The sequence below is a fragment of the Balaenoptera physalus genome (genome assembly GCF_965194825.1).
Source record: "Balaenoptera physalus genome assembly, chromosome: 7".
Taxonomy (NCBI): Eukaryota; Metazoa; Chordata; class Mammalia; order Artiodactyla; family Balaenopteridae; genus Balaenoptera; species Balaenoptera physalus.
The window spans coordinates 116,468,119-116,484,082 of record NC_138886.1 but is presented as its reverse complement, the minus strand read 5'-3'; the positions used below and the strand labels follow the sequence as shown (position 1 = coordinate 116,484,082).

General features: G+C 37.4%; 1 protein-coding gene across 1 annotated transcript in view; it reads right to left on the bottom strand.

Annotated features, from left to right (window-relative positions):
• The window catches only part of GLRA3 (glycine receptor alpha 3), a 190,306-nt gene that overhangs the window by 36,093 nt on the left and 138,249 nt on the right, over positions 1–15,964 (bottom strand). Inside the window, exons 6-7 of the mRNA XM_082469094.1 lie at positions 12,491–12,628; positions 10,206–10,420 (exon numbers count right to left, since the gene is read on the bottom strand). Of these exons, the coding sequence (XP_082325220.1) occupies positions 10,206–10,420; positions 12,491–12,628 (353 nt within the window). The remainder of the gene's footprint in view (positions 1–10,205; positions 10,421–12,490; positions 12,629–15,964) is intronic.

Below are 15,964 nucleotides of genomic sequence, written 5' to 3'. Positions count from 1 at the left end.
ACATTCCTTCCTTTGTGTAACTGCTGGTTAATCCTTCAGGTCTCAGTTTAAAAACGACATTCTCAGGGAAACCTTCTCCAAATGCCCGGAACCGTACAGCCCTTCCTGCCTTCCTACCTCTGCTTCCCTCCTAGAACCCTTGTCTCAGGTCACTCATCACAGTTGTGACGATGTTTATCCGTGGGTAGTTCTTATAAGTTGACTGCTGGATAGCATCATTTAAATGTCCCCGCTTCAGCTAATGACTCTGGTTCCACAATCCCTAAGAGCTATTTTCCAAAAACTTTGGTTAGGAGGATGCAAAAATGAATATGTCCTTGAGGATTTCAAGGTGAAAGATCTATATTGATATTTTAGCAAACTATGTGTTGATAGCAAACAACAAATAATTCATCTTATTATTGACCTGGCACCACTGTACCAACATTATCCATTTATGTATCTTTCTCCTTTTAGGCTAATATATATTGTGAGCTAAGACAAGGGCCAGATCTTATTTGCCTTTGTATTTCTAGGACCCAACACAGTGCTCGTTATACTATGGGCTCTCAGATAATGTTCAACTGATTGAACCATGTGAAGTGACTTGCCATCATTGGCCATTTATTATTACAGAAATAATTATAATAACTAACATGCCAAGAATGTTCTTAGTAGTGTCCATAAAACTACTGAGTGTTCTTAGTATTAACACTTTTAATCCCCACAATGGTTGAGGAAACTATTCCCATTTCAAAGATGAGGAGACTGAGACATGTAAAATAACTTGTCACATAGCTACTGCTATAGACTGAATGTGTCCCTTCAAAGTCCCAGTGTTGAAATATAACCCCCAAAGTGATGGTATTAGGAGGTTGGAGCTTTGAGGAGTGATTAGGTCATGAGGGTGGGGCCCTCATGAATGGGATCAGGACCCTTATAAAAAGGACCTCAGAGAGCTCCCTTGCCCCTTCCACCACGAAAGAACACAGCTAGTAGATCACCAGCTATGAACCAGGAAGCAGGCCGTCACCAGACAGTGAATCTGCCAGTACCTTGATCTTGAACTTCCCAGCCTCCAGAACTGTGAGAAATAATTTTCTGTTGTCTATAAACCAGTCCATCTACGGTATTCTGTTACAGCAGCCTGAAGAGACTAAGGCAGCTACCACGTTGCAAAGCTAGGATTTGAAGACAGCTAATCTGGCTAAAGAGCCGTAAACTCAACTACTATTGTATCAATGTATCACCTGGTTATTAGGCTGCTTCTATTGAAGCTACCACCGTAAGTTAACAGCTGTAAACACACGAAGTAGAAATAACTCTCTGTATCTTAATATTCCAGCCTCTTCAACTTTTATCTGAGAGTTAAGAGTGAAGTCAGTACATAAAATACATACTGTAAGGTCCTGTATGTTTGCTGGTTCTGATCCTAAAATCTAGCAATCAGCTTCCTAAAAGACAATGTAGAAAAGGAATTATGAGCACTGTAATTACCGCATAAAAACAAAATAGTTGCTCTACAGAAGCCAAACTAGATCAGGGAAACATTTTATCCTTGGAAATACAATGAAAGTCTCCCCAGCAACATTCTCACATTAATTATAATGAAGTGTTTTTATGAGCCGGGAGACCATTGACTACTTGCCATGTGATAATCTGGGACCAGATTAGCTTGATAAATTACCATTTGAATGTGCAGAGCTGGTTTACTGCAAGGTTTTATCTTTTTCATTCTAAAAAATAAGTTTTAGGGACTTGCCTGGTGGCGCAGTGGTTAAGAATCTGCCTGCCAATGCAGGGGACACGGGTTCCAGCCCTGGTCTGGGAAGATCCCACATGCCGCGGAGCAACTAAGCCCGTACACCACAACTACTGAGCCTGCGCTCTAGAGCCCACGAGCCACAACTACTGAAGCCCGCATGCCTAGAGCCCGTGCTCCGCAACGAGAAGCCACCACAATGAGAAGTTCACGCACCGCAATGAAGAGTAGCCCCCGCTCGCCGCAACTAGAGAAAGCCCGCGCGCAGCAACAAAGACCCAACGCAGCCAAAAATAAATAATTTTTTTTTTAAAATTAAGTTTTATAATGTAGGGAAAGGAATATAAGCCTCATAGGTTCTGTAGACTTCTTTCCAGAAGAAAGATGATTTTTTTCCAGAAAAATCTGCATTTATTCAACTTTGCAATGTTATCATTAGAAAACAGAGAAAGTCTGCTTCTGGTGTCCTGAATATGTGTATATTGGAATTTATCATGGTTAATTATCCTGGTTATAAAGATTGGAATCCAGTGCCCTTGGCCCTGGGAAGCAGTTGTGTTCAGGGAACTTGCCTAAGCATGAATTTGTTTACAAGGAAGTGGGCGTAAGGAGGATGCAAGCTGCGATTTGATAACAGTAACAGTCCCCAGATCTCACTGGCTCGAAACAGCAAAGGTCACTCCATGTCCACTCGGAGTTGAATGGTGACTCAGGACAAGTGTTGTCATTGTCATCCTCACCATGACCTCAGCTGATGGGGTGGTCACCATCTGGAGCACCGGTGGTGACCACAGCAGAGGAAAACCAGGGCACAGATGGGTCTCACATTTGGTTATAAACACCCTGGGCTAGAAGTGGCACAGATCACTGTGTTCAAACTCATTAGCCAGAACTATTTACAGTCAGCCCGACAATAAGAGACCTGGGAGGTACAACCGCATCTTGTGCCTGGAAGGGAGAGAAAGCCAGAAGGAGGGACAGAGGGAGTGGGGGTGGGAAAGGATCTACTCTTTGTGCTTCTGGAACAAAAACAAGGATCCCTACAAGCCCAGGACTGATGACAAGTGTGGATTATGATCTGATCACTGTGACATCTTGAAGAGAGAACAAAAGCAGCTTTGTTAAAGGGCAAAACTCACTGCTTTATAGAAAGAAGCTGTTAATTAATGAGAGAGTGACAAAGAAAAAGAAACCTCTCCTGAACTTCAACTCCAAATTTGTTCAAACCATGTCAGGTCAGAGTTCAGTAAAATCAGTTGTAAACAGGACAGGTAATAGATTATTTAGATTATAAAGATAGGCAGGCTGCAAGGCAAATTCGGGCATGGGAATGGGTTTGCTTGTATCGCACAGGATCTCAGAAATGAAAAAGACTGTGCTTCCAAGTATGGACCGCACCTCACCAGTTACTACTCATTCCATCCCTTATTAGTTTCACCAGACCCGACTTTGTTCACTTATTTGTGCATACGCCCTCTGAAGTCATTTGATTTTGTGCTCTCTGATTCAGAAGAATAGATGGCTTGCATGTATCTCAGGCAATTCTTCATAAATCAATTTAATTTTATGCCAGTTTTAGGTAAGATAATTGACTAGCAACAATTTTAGATTATATTCCTTTAGAAGGTCATTGGGTGAACGACATTGTAAGTATGGCACCATATGCTATAGTTGAGAGGCTTGTCAAGATACATACCTTTATCTTACTCCACACAGAGATGGTCAAAAGGATTGCCTTAGGACAAATACTGCCCTAAACTACAGCTGGTAGATGACAATGCATTAATGGGTAAATATTTATTAGATTATAACCCAGACTACTAAATTATAGTAAATTGCACTGACTAAATTATGACTTATAACCCAGACTACTATTAATCAAGAATTTTTAGAAATAGAAATGTATAATGCATTTATAAGCAGCACAGCTTTGAAGAAGAAATTGATTAAACCAGAACCTGGAGTCTGAATCTCCAAATCTCATGCAAATCAACATGTAGGCACTCTACGTGGTTAATATCCCAGGAGAGTGAATAGTTTGTCAATTCTTTTCTCAATCCAAAGTTGCTTTTTATTTGAGAAAGAGGTATAATAAAACATCACAGTGTATTGCTTTTGATTAGCTAAAACAGCCCTTTGAATTTGGTAATTTATTCTCCATTGGTGATAATCAATCCTGGTGAATTCTCCCAGTCCTCAAAATTGTCAAATAAACTGTGATGAGTAATTCTGGCTGTGGAATGGGCAAGCAGCTCAATGCCTTTTCTCTGAGTTATGCTGAAAAATGTCCTGCTTGTGTCATGGCTTTTTTCCTAGGGGTTTTCAGGTCACATTGACTATTTATTTATCTTTGGATTTGTCAAATCCAAACTGTAGTATACTTAATCCTTCATTTCCTCCTAGTGTAAAAGCTGTATAAGAATTTTGCATTTTTTAATGCTTACAGGAAAAATTATATTAGTTTCAAAATTATTTTGAGCTTCATTTAAGACTTAAAGCCAGAGAGATAAGGAATAAGAACAAAGGAAAAGAATAACCAATGTTTTAAAAACTGGTGCTAAAGTAAAATGAAGCTGATATTGAAAAGGCAAACGAGGTGTCTGCAGAACTGTTTTCTTGGAACACTAGGTGGTGAATCACACAGTTTTGTGAGCTTTGCCATTTATCACCCTGGAGGGCAACTCACAACCGCAGAATCCTACTGATGTCATATTCATACTGATTATGATCCTCATAAACCTTAGTAGATGAATGATGCTTTGAACACAATATTTATTTGCCACATAAAGGTTTTTAAGAGATGAAATGTAACAGAGAATCGTAATAGCAGAACTGCATTATTTCCAAAGTGAGAACTTGATCAATCCATCCAGTCATCAGTTAAGAAAAATGCAATTAAAAAGGCTAAGGTATTTTGAAAGGTCACCCCCCGTTGTCTCTGACTTTTGCTTCAATTATAGGAGCTTTACTGTTGTCTTTTCTATGGGACATGATTCTTGTGTTTTAACACTTAAATGAATCTGTAAAATCTAGATGTCACTGGAAACGCTTCTTAGGTGCACACTGTTAGTTACCAGCATTTCTTAATACAGTATGTTATCTTTTTTTGACCTACTCAAGGAAAGTTGAATTATATTTGTGACTTCTCTCTTCCTTGTATTTTTGCACTGGAGGTTTTGTATTTCTATAAGATCATCTTTATTATACCCACATACCCTCCCATTCCCTTTTTTTCCAAGATCTGAGACTTTCATTTATAACTTCAAACAGGAATCAGGAAGACAGATAAAACCTGTAAGGTGTTTCCAACACTGACTTTGGGACCAAATTCTTTATTCCCCTGGCAAAGGGGGAGTTTTACATCCAATTTTATCTGTCAGGAGGTTCACGGTATGATTCCAGGACTTATATGAATATGGTAAAGGGCATTTAAGACATTAAATAGGTAAAATTGGCTCGAAGTTGCATATACACCTTTTGTTTTTAAACTTCATTTGATGTCAAAGCCACTGTACTATGTCATTTCAAAATTTTTTAAACTTTATCATTTGATCATACACTTTCTCCAAGTTGTACCATCACATTTAAGAATTTATGCAGTGGCTCTGTCTCTATGTCAGCTACAGAGGACATACTTGATAATTGTTAAATTCAGCTTAATAGACCTAGTAAGCCTATTAATTGTAGGTACTAAGATCAAATGTAGAACCAGAGATGTCTATCCATTTCTATTCTTATTATAGGATCCACCTATGTTTAGGAATTATCTATTTACTGGAGACAGAAAAAAAACACTAATAAAATTGAATAATATTCATACGCATTACATCTTTTGATTTTAAAAGAAATTTTTTATGATTCTTACATAAATGATTTTTTCATTTTCTGTGCCTTTTTTCTTTTTCTCTCTTTTCCCTAAGTGAATATAATATGGAACAAAATTATTAACATATTCAATGAAAATTCTTTTAAATTAAATTACTACATCAAATATTGTATCATAAAGTTAAGTATATTATTAACTATTTTGTCTCATTAATGAATTAAAAATGAGCCCACCTGCATCATATTTGTACTGAACTTGACTGAAGTAATTTTAGTTAACTATACTTTGAGTAGACATTAGAATCTTTTATTCAATCGGTGAGGATCAAAACGTTACTGACAGTAATAGTTATCAATAGGAAAACCTGATTACTATGCAACCCCCTCGCCCCATTTAATTACCGCTGATATTTACAATTTACTCTCCTTTAAAACTGCAGGGTATTTTTTTTGAGAAGAATGAGAGCTAATTAGAAAAGAACACAGTTGTGAATACAAATACTTCATTTTCCTTCCCATCTCGTCTTTTCAGTGTAATGTCACATAGATCTCTGTGTGCTCACAAAATCATGGCATTCAAATATAAATATAGCAGTTAGATTTATATGTTCTAACAACTGTAATCACTTCTATAGTTGGTGTCTTTATGAAGAATAAAAACTTAATATCAATGCTTTGTGACCACCTAGAGGGGTGGGATAGGGAGGGTGGGAGGGAGATGCAAGAGGGAGGAGATATGGGGATATATGTATACGTATAGATGATTCACTTCGTTATACAGCAGAAACTAACACACCATTGTAAAGCAATTATACACCAATAAAGATGTTTAAAAAAAATCATGTGAAAGCTATTGTTATGTTTTCTAAGAACCAATGTTTTTATTATACTGTACGGTAGATACATGGCAATATTTAAATTCTTTTTCATTAATTTGGTGATTCTCAGGGGAATATATGACTCTACATAAGTAAAGAGTAATTCAATTGAGTTTTTACATTCTTTTTGAGAGAGATGAAAAAATGGCATATTCTTGCTTTTCAAGTTAACTATGGAGTAAAGTTTAAAAGCTCACACTGTCTTTAAACATCTGCATGACATTTACTCAATAGACCCATATCATGTACTGATTTAGGCTCTGAGGATAAAAATATGTAAAAGATAGTTTGTCCTCTCAAAAAGCTACTCCTGGTGGGTTTCACAAACAAAATGAATGGGGAAAAATATTGTTGTATACCCAGATCTTCCCAGAGTTCCCTAAAGCAATTCTTTCTAGAATCATAGTTTACAAATTAAAATGATACCTTGTCCCTCCTATGATTTTCTCTATTCCTACCCATCCCTATACCTAATAAAAAAATATAATTCCCTCAGTGCCAAGATCTTAACTATGTGTAAATCAAATATATACTCAAAAATAGTTCAGTGACTAATACTATCCTCTCTTTGACCCCTGATTAAAATCTAATTCTCCCAAGGAGGATTGCTTTTCACATCTAAAAAAAAATCACAAAATGTTGGGAATCTCAACGAGTTTGGGAGAAAAGTTTTGGGGTGAGTGGGTCTAGCCTTTAACTGAGCTGTCTAACCTATTCTGCGTGTGGGGGAGAGATGGCCCTAGAAGAGGAAAGGAGAGAAGGGACTTTGAATATGCAGGTCCATTTCCAACTGGAGGAGGAGGGCCAACCACAAACACATCTTCTTTCCCCCTCTTTCTGGACTTTCTTTTACTCTTAGAAGAACCATCTCTGGTCTGCTTCCCTATGCATCTGTAGTTTACTCCTTGAAGTCTGAGGCTTGGGTGTCCTTTCTGATGATTGCATGTGACGGTCATAAACATCTCAAACTTAACATGTTCAACCATAGAACTCTTACCTCCCCCCGCCTTCCCCATGAGTAACTATTACCACTACGTGCCCAGTTACTCAGCCTAAGGCTACCCTTGACTCCCACCTTTCCCTTACTCCTCAAAGTCCAGTTCATAAGCAAACCCTGTCTATTTCATCTCTATTTGAGATTTTCTCAAAAAAAAAAATCTACCTCTTTCTAAATCCATCTGCTACTCTCCATCTCTGCGACTACCAATCTAGCCAGACCATCCTCTGCTCTGAGCTACAGTTTTCTTGGTAGTATCTCTGCTTCCATTTTTACCTCTTCCTATTAAGATTCTTCCAAACTCCATCCAAAATAAACTTAATCCTTACCAACTTCTATAAAACCCTCCATGATATGGCTCTATGATCACTGCCAGTTTTTCTCACTCACTCTCCTCCAAGTACACAATGTTAGGAAGTGTTCCTAAGTTTTGCAACTTTGAAAAAATGCTGGCCACAGGATGCATTGTCACCCTCTTCTGGCCACCTAATGCAGGCACTGCGGAAATGCCAGACTGCTCCAAGTTCCAAGAAATGACTCACAGGAGTCTTCTTGCTGTGGGCTATTACATGCCTGATTTATGACACCGCAGAAGCCAGTGCAACAGGAAATATCAGCGAGGAATCTCAGGTCTGTAGTTCACAAGGCGTTGGCTCAAGTACATTCTCTGAGATTTTCTACTTTGGGTCTTGCTTGACCAATTTCCAAGCTCCTTCTTATCTACAGGAGATGCATTGGCAGAGAGCCTGGACAAAACACTAAGCGATTATCATAAATTAATGATTTATTGTTTCTTCCTCCTGTGTCTGATAATCCCCTATTGTTTTCCTGAATTTAATTTTGTTTTCCTCCTTCTTGGATTTTTGTCAGTACGAGAATGATGGATGTTTCTGTGGCAAGATTTTCAGGCATCTGAGGGTTCTTTTGTGAGGTTGAGAATAGCAGATCTTAAGGTGTGTGGTCTCAGACTCCTATTCCTAAATGCAAGTGTGAGCCCTCGCCCCTCGCCTTTCCAAATCGCAGAATCAAGATTGCATTTTTCAAGAGAATTCTACTCTTTTGAATGATCTCATCCAATAGGATAATTCTTGTTTATTCTGGGACTTCAGCATCTGCCATCCTGAATTCTAATGTACATAACTTCTGTACATAACCCATTCCTTAACTATCACAAAGCCTAAGATGATATAATCACCAACTCTTAAGATATCTGTTTGCTAATCAATTCTTTAAATCTGTTATCATATTTCCAGTGTCTCTATGATCTGAGAGATGGAGAGGTTTTGTATATATCTATGTGTGTATTTGAGCTAATGATTGAAAATTAATTCCTTCCCTGAGATCACGGTGAAATTAATGCCTTTAAAAAAAACTTCTTGAGAAAAACTATGAAGTCATCTCAGACCTTTCTTTCCTTAAAAAAAAAACAAAAAAACAAAAACAAAAAAAAAAACCTCCTGTCTCTGTTCCGTTTTTTTTTAATTTATTGCTTTCTTTATTTCTGCTTCCTGCACCCAAACCTTCATGCTCTCCCAATTCTGCCTTCATTTCTGTATCCAGATGCCTTTTTGCTCTGCCTCACAGAAGCTGTAGTTTCCTTAAACGAATCACTAAGTGCCTCACTATCTGGATAACAACTTACGGAATGAATGAGCTTTCATTTCTGTTTAGCTCATGGAGAAAAAAATCAATGAGTAAACTGGCAATTTCATTTACAAATTGACTATGGAACTTCAACTATTACTCAGAGCCCTTGAGACATTTATCCGTATATAAAAAAGCACTCAATCTTATAAACAGATTTACAATTTTCATTTGGACGATATTTTATAAAACACTAGTTGATATAGATCATTTTGAAAATACAATTATGTGTTAATAAAAGTAAACCTTATTTTGAAAGACAACCATTAAATCTTAGCAAGGCACAGTGAGCATTGTTAAATATCAAGTTCTTCCGATAGTAAGTAACATTTTTAATGATAAAATATCCTGACATCAACTTTTATTTATTTAGACATTTTAATTGAATAAATTGAGTCAGAGAATGCAATTCATAGTAAGGGGTAAGGAAGCCATGACAGCAGATTTATAATTTACTTGGCATGGCAGGGAGATAGCATCAAATGCACCAGGAAAGTGAATATGATTTTATTACATTAACATACATCACTGTAATGAAAAGAATAGTGAAGCTTGTTGGAGGTCAGACAGGATTACTTAATTTAGACAGTAGAAATTTCTTTCCTAGAAATTTTTTCATTTAGAAAAAGAAAATAATTTTCTATTGCTATGTTGCTAAATGCATAAAAAGTTATTCCTATGTTTTATTTCAGCACATCTTTAAAACACACAAAGCATATTTTATAATAAAGTGTTGACTGTCTCATGTAATTTATTGAATATTGTACTGACCGTGGAAAACAGAATGGCTGTCTGGGTACAGAAGGGTTGTGAGTGTATCATTGTTTACCCTCCTGATCACGTGGCTGACGGGAGCTGTAGCTGCCACTGCCCAGCATCATGAGAGCAGATACCACACATCACTGGCCCAGCAAAAGATCAAAATTCAAAACTCGAAGTGCGGTTTCTACTGAATGCCTATCACTTTCACACCATATAAAAGTCAAAAAAATCGTTAAGTCGAACCATGGTAAATCAGGGACCAACTGTAAATACTACTGAAAAAGATCTGGCCAAAATGGATAATGATATATATACATATTAGTGCAAATATGCGTGTGTGCCCATTTAGCGCACTTACCTTTGGTAAGGAAGCTCGCGACCCTGAACTCTGTGTAGTCATAGTCAGCACAGTGGTTATTCCCAAGGCTACCCTGGCTGGAGCAGCATCCATATTGATCCAGAATGAAACCCAGGAGAGAATAACAATCAGGAGGCTGGGAATGTACATCTGGATCAGATAGTAGCCCATTTGTCGTTCAAGATGGAATCGCACTTCTATACATGTAAACTTTCCTAATTGGTCGTGAAATAAATGCAGTGATTGGTAAAAACAGGTCTTTGTTATTGCAGCAAACGTCACAATTTTGTTTTCATCATAATTTTGCCCTACACCTTTCTGTATAATTATACAATTATAATGAAATTATATAACTATTATTTCTGTATAAAGTTATAATGAAATGGGATCCCAAATCATATATGCAAATTGTTTCCTGAAAAATAGTTTTCTTTGTTTTCTGTTAGCACCTAGAAGCAATGTAATAGAACAGTGTACTATTTCAGGAAATAATATATAATCTTATTACTTCACATTTGATTACCACTTCATACTTGCAAAGTACTAAAATGTCTATTATTTCACTTGATTCGTGTCTGCTTTTATACCTTCTTTTAAACACTGTACCTTGAGGTTCTAGCCAGGGTAATTAGGCAAACAATTAAATAAAAGGCATTTAGACAGAAAAGAAAGCAGTAAAACTATCTCTATAAGTAGAAGCCATTACCTTGTATTTAGAAAATCCTAAAGAATTCACTAAAAATCTACTTGAGCTGAAGAGTTCAGCAAGGTTACAGGATACACTATCAGTATACAAAAAGCAATTGTGTTTCTGTACACTAGCAATGGACAATCCAAAAATTAAATTGAGAAAACAATTCCATTTACAAGAACCAAATAAAATAAAATATTTAGAAATAAATTTAACAAAAAAGTGTAAAACTTCTACACTAAAAATTACAAAACACAGTTGAACAAAATTAAAGAAGATCAAAATAAATAGAAAGTCATTTTGTAGTCTTTAATCAGAAGAGTTAACATGGTTAAGATTGCAATACTTCCCATATTGATCTACAAATTTATTGCAATTTCTATCAAAATCCCAACTGGCTTTTATGCAGAAATTGACAGGCTGATCTTAAAATTAGTATGAAAATGTAAGGGACCTACAATAGCCAAAATAGCCTTGAGGGAAAAAAAGAACAAATTTGGTGAACTCACACTTCCCAATTTCAAGACTTGCTACAAATCTACAATAATCACAAAGTATGGTACTGTCATAAGTAAAGATATACAGATTAATGGAATAGAATTGAAAGTCAAGAACTGATCATTTATGGTCAATTGACTTTAGACAAAGGACTAAGACTATTCAACAGGGAAAGCATGGTCTCTTTAACAAATGGTACAGGGAAAACTTTGCTTTTTGGAACTTTCTGGAATTTTTTTTCCCAATATGTTCAATCCCCAGTTGGTTGAATCTTTGAATGTGAGCCCATGGATATGGAGGGCTGACTATGTAGTGAAAGGTCAGGTCACAATTCTGGAAATGTTGAGCCCAAGAAAAATCATAGTTACTGTAAGGAAATAATAAGAGCAGCCACAGATGCTAGTGGGAGGCCAGCGCTCACCACTTTGGAGTGATGCCTCAACTGTGGGCAGTTTAAGGGAACTTGTAGATTAGGCAATTAGCAGAGATATTACAGAAATAGCCAGTTCCAGTTGTGAGAGAAGTGAACAAATAACATGAATGTACAAGTCTTGCAGTCCTTGATGTTGATGACTGTATCTGATATTTATTCTCAAAGGTAAAAGGCTACTGTGTCAATGTGAGTAGTAGGTGCTTAGTAACAATATCTTGAAATGCATGACATCGTGGCTAAACTAAAAATTTAGGCAAGTGAAGCCTTAAAAAAAAAAGCGACCTCTTTCATTTTGTTAGCAAACACAATGTTTACAGCTACAGGCCAGTTAAAAAGTACATTTTATCGCTCACATAGAAATTAAAGGAACTTTTTTTGAAACATCATTACTATGTAACTATAGGCATTTCACAACAAAAGAAATTAGTTAAATATAATTGAACACCAAGCATTTCTTTTGTTCCATACAAACCAATTATACAACAAGATGTGATGAGTCAAAGCTTCCGTAAGTTTCAAAGACATCCATTCTCTGCTCTATGACCATAAAAAAAAATTCAGCTATAAATTGTTAAAATAATTAACCTAGCGCTATAATTAAGAAACATCTGAATATCATAAAACCACAAGTCATAAGTGTATTGAAGAACACTCAACTCCTACCTGTGTTGTAATGTTTAGTGCAGTATCGTAAATCTTTCTCTTCTTTCAACAGAAACTGGGGCAAAGTGAGTCCTTCTGCCACTTGTACAGGTGCCTCATCTTGCCATTCAAAAATGAGATCATTCATTGTGTACCCAACTAGGCAAAACATAATAAAAATATTTATAGAGAAAAGGGCATTCAAAGGAGTGAAACTTAAAATAATCACTTGTAGAGTTCCCATAGGATGGGAAGACCAAACAGTGTCACCTTAACTCTATTGATTGAGGTATGCATGGCACAAGTCCAGTCTACTGAAGTCTCTTCATACAGAATATTTATCAAATAATGTAAGAAAATGTAGTAGGCTAATAATAAGTATGGCATGGCATGTAGGAACCTTAAAGAATAGGCATATACATTCTTTCCTGGGGATGGGCAGCTACTGCATTAACTCAGCAATTCATTTTGGTTCCACTGCATTAGATCTCTCCTCACCTTTTCTCAAATTATTCAGGACCCTTTCAACAGAAACTGAAATTGTCACGGGTTAGGAAATGACCTAAACTATAACATCCATGGAAGGAACGAACCAGAGCTGATACCTTTCTTGGTTTAATCATTAACTATTTCAGTTTATGGCATCTGCTTCTGCATCCCGAGTCCCAAAATGGACAAAAGGACATTTTAGATAGAAATGTCTGCTATTCAGGGAAAATCGGTATACAGAGAAAATCCACATGTTTGTGGAGGGATAAACTCTTGCACATAGCATGAGTGAATTCAGACTAGAATTCAGGAATATATTTTGTAATAAGCCAGCGTCTTTTAGCAAATTAAAATGTCATCTGTCTATAGGAGTGGTATCTAAGGAAAGCAGAATTTGATCTTTTTCTTCCCTCCGAGTGAGAGGCTGTTGAAAGGTGCACTTGAAGGCCTTGCAGAGAAGGAGTCAAAGGGAACGTCACCTGCGGGGAAGACTGCAGGTGGTCCGAGTTCACAGCTGCCCTGGAGGTAGGAAGAGAGGAAGCACAGTCTGGCCTCTGAACTAAGGCAAGGGGCCAGATAAAGGAAGCAGAAGCTCTAGGTGCGTGAGGCAAGTGGCAAACAAGGGAAAGTGTCCCGAACAAATTCTCTGGCAGCTAATGTTGCCGACAAGGGGCTGTGTGCATGATTAGAAACAGCTGACGCGGGGCAGGTTAGGCTGAGCAGGGCGAGGTGTCTGGAAGGGAACTGATCACCCTTCTTCCTCGCACAATACCTGGAAGACATCCCCGAAAGAGCTGAATCTGATCCAGCTGTGGTGATAGTGACCGGAGCGAGATGCCCAGCCCACCCTCCTGACCCGCGGGCACGCCTCACGGCATCCAGTCCACTGGCTACGGGGAAGCTGGCTTTAGCAGCAGCAGCAGCCACATGACGGCTCATTGCGGAGCAAGCGCTACTTGGTAGAGGTGGTAAAGTCCTCCAGACTGAAGGGGACACGCCTGAATTCGGGTTCCGGGACAGATAAGAAGACCTGCAGGACTGTCCTCTAGACCACTGGACTTAGCACAGCCAGGACTTATGTTTGACTTGCTTACACTGGAATACATTTCATTGAACCCTGCAATTAATGATTTGGTGGCTAATGATAGAAGGCTTTCACTTTTATTTGCAAGTCTTTTGATATATCCACTGTCTATACCATTTTACCTAAAGAGAAAATAGATGCACATTTCTCAAGGATCAAAAGTAAAACAGGCACTGATTCTTATTTACTTCCAGGTAAGACAGGTACCCTATTCTTCCATATGTGCAATCCCTGAAGACAAAAATATGTGAGATATTTCCCAATTTAGACAGATAAATGGAGAAATGAACTGAAACCCTGTTTTGTTTTTATGTTCTAAGTTTTTCTTAGGGTTTTCTGTGAAAAGGAAGTAGCTCTCTGAAATTCCCTCAAAGACAAGGCTTAGTTAGTCTCTGATGCAATTTATAGACAACATACTCAGCTTGCTCTTGTGTCAGATAATCATGCACACTAAGTGATTTAGGCATGGGCATATCCTAATCAAGCTATGCTATTTCCTTAAGGTCCATAAAATATTTAAGTTTGAAACCAGAAGGAAAATAGTGAGATGACAATTTTAGGCGGTAATGCTTTTATTCTAAGTAACTAAGTGGATGTTCAAGGAAATTAACTAAATGGTAATTTTGCCTCAATAAGCCTTCAAGCATAACTTTAAAAAGAAATCAGTACTTTTCTACACAGTTCACAGTGTTTTAGCATCCTTATGCTTTTGGTTGGCAGAACTTTATACAATTCTGATAATTGCCAAGGTGAAGAGACTGGCTAATGAGATTGAGGCTGTGAGCTGAACTGCCTTGTACCGTAATGAGTTCCACAACAAGGAATACTTCATTGAGGAAACAAAGGCATTAACCATACCTTCAGCCAACAATCTCATAGGGTAGCTGCAGGGAAACATGTAAACAAATGACTCAATGCAAGCAAACACTTGTTTCTTCAACAAGTATTTATTCGGCACAGACCATATGTAAGGCATCCTACTGGGTTTCAGGGGATGTGAGGTGCTATTACCAGGTAGAAAATAAGTGGCACGGGGGAGGTTCAAAGTGCTATGTGCATTCAGAAGAGGGATCTATAATAGCCATTTAAGCCTCATTTGAGTTGGACCTTGAAGAAAGGCAAGACCAGCATATAAAGAACGTGAGAGACAGTGAGGCACTCAGGCAAAGGAAATAGTATAATTGGTTGAAAGAAACCACAAGCTCCCAAGGTTTATAATAGGAATAGCAATAATTTTATTTATCTAGAGTTTGCATGAAGAAGCATATGGAATGAAAATATGAATTAATGTAAGATTATATAAAATTTACACTCCAGGTTGCAAAGTTTGGTTTTTTAAAATTCCCTGTGGGCAATGATAAACAATTGAAATCTTTTGAGCAGGGGAGTGACATGACAAAAATTGTGCTTTAGAAACATTACTCTAGTAGAATCTTCTCATGGGATTCACAAAATCCAAACTGCTTTCATATTTATAAGACATTATCTGCCTTTTTCATTGTGTTGACATTGGTCCAGATGGTGAAAACACAGTAAGTAAAACTTCTAGTGCTTTAGAATAAAAGCGGTAGCTCCAAACTGTGCTAGTGGTTATTGTATTCTTTACTGCCATATCTTGCAGTATAAACAATGCCATTTTATTTAAGAATGTCCTCAATCCTTGATGAAACAATAACAATTATAATCTTAGTAAATTTTGACCCTTATATAAATGTCCTTTTAATATTCTGTGTATCAAAATGGGAAGTACGGATAAAGCACTTCAGCTGCACATTGTAACACGATGGTTCTTTTAAGGAAAAGCACTGGTGTGATTGATTTGCAAGTAAGCCAGCTGGTTTTGCTTGAAACACCATTTTTACTTGAAAAAAAAATGACTGGCAAACTACGGTTATTACGATTAGGTATATGGCCAACCATTT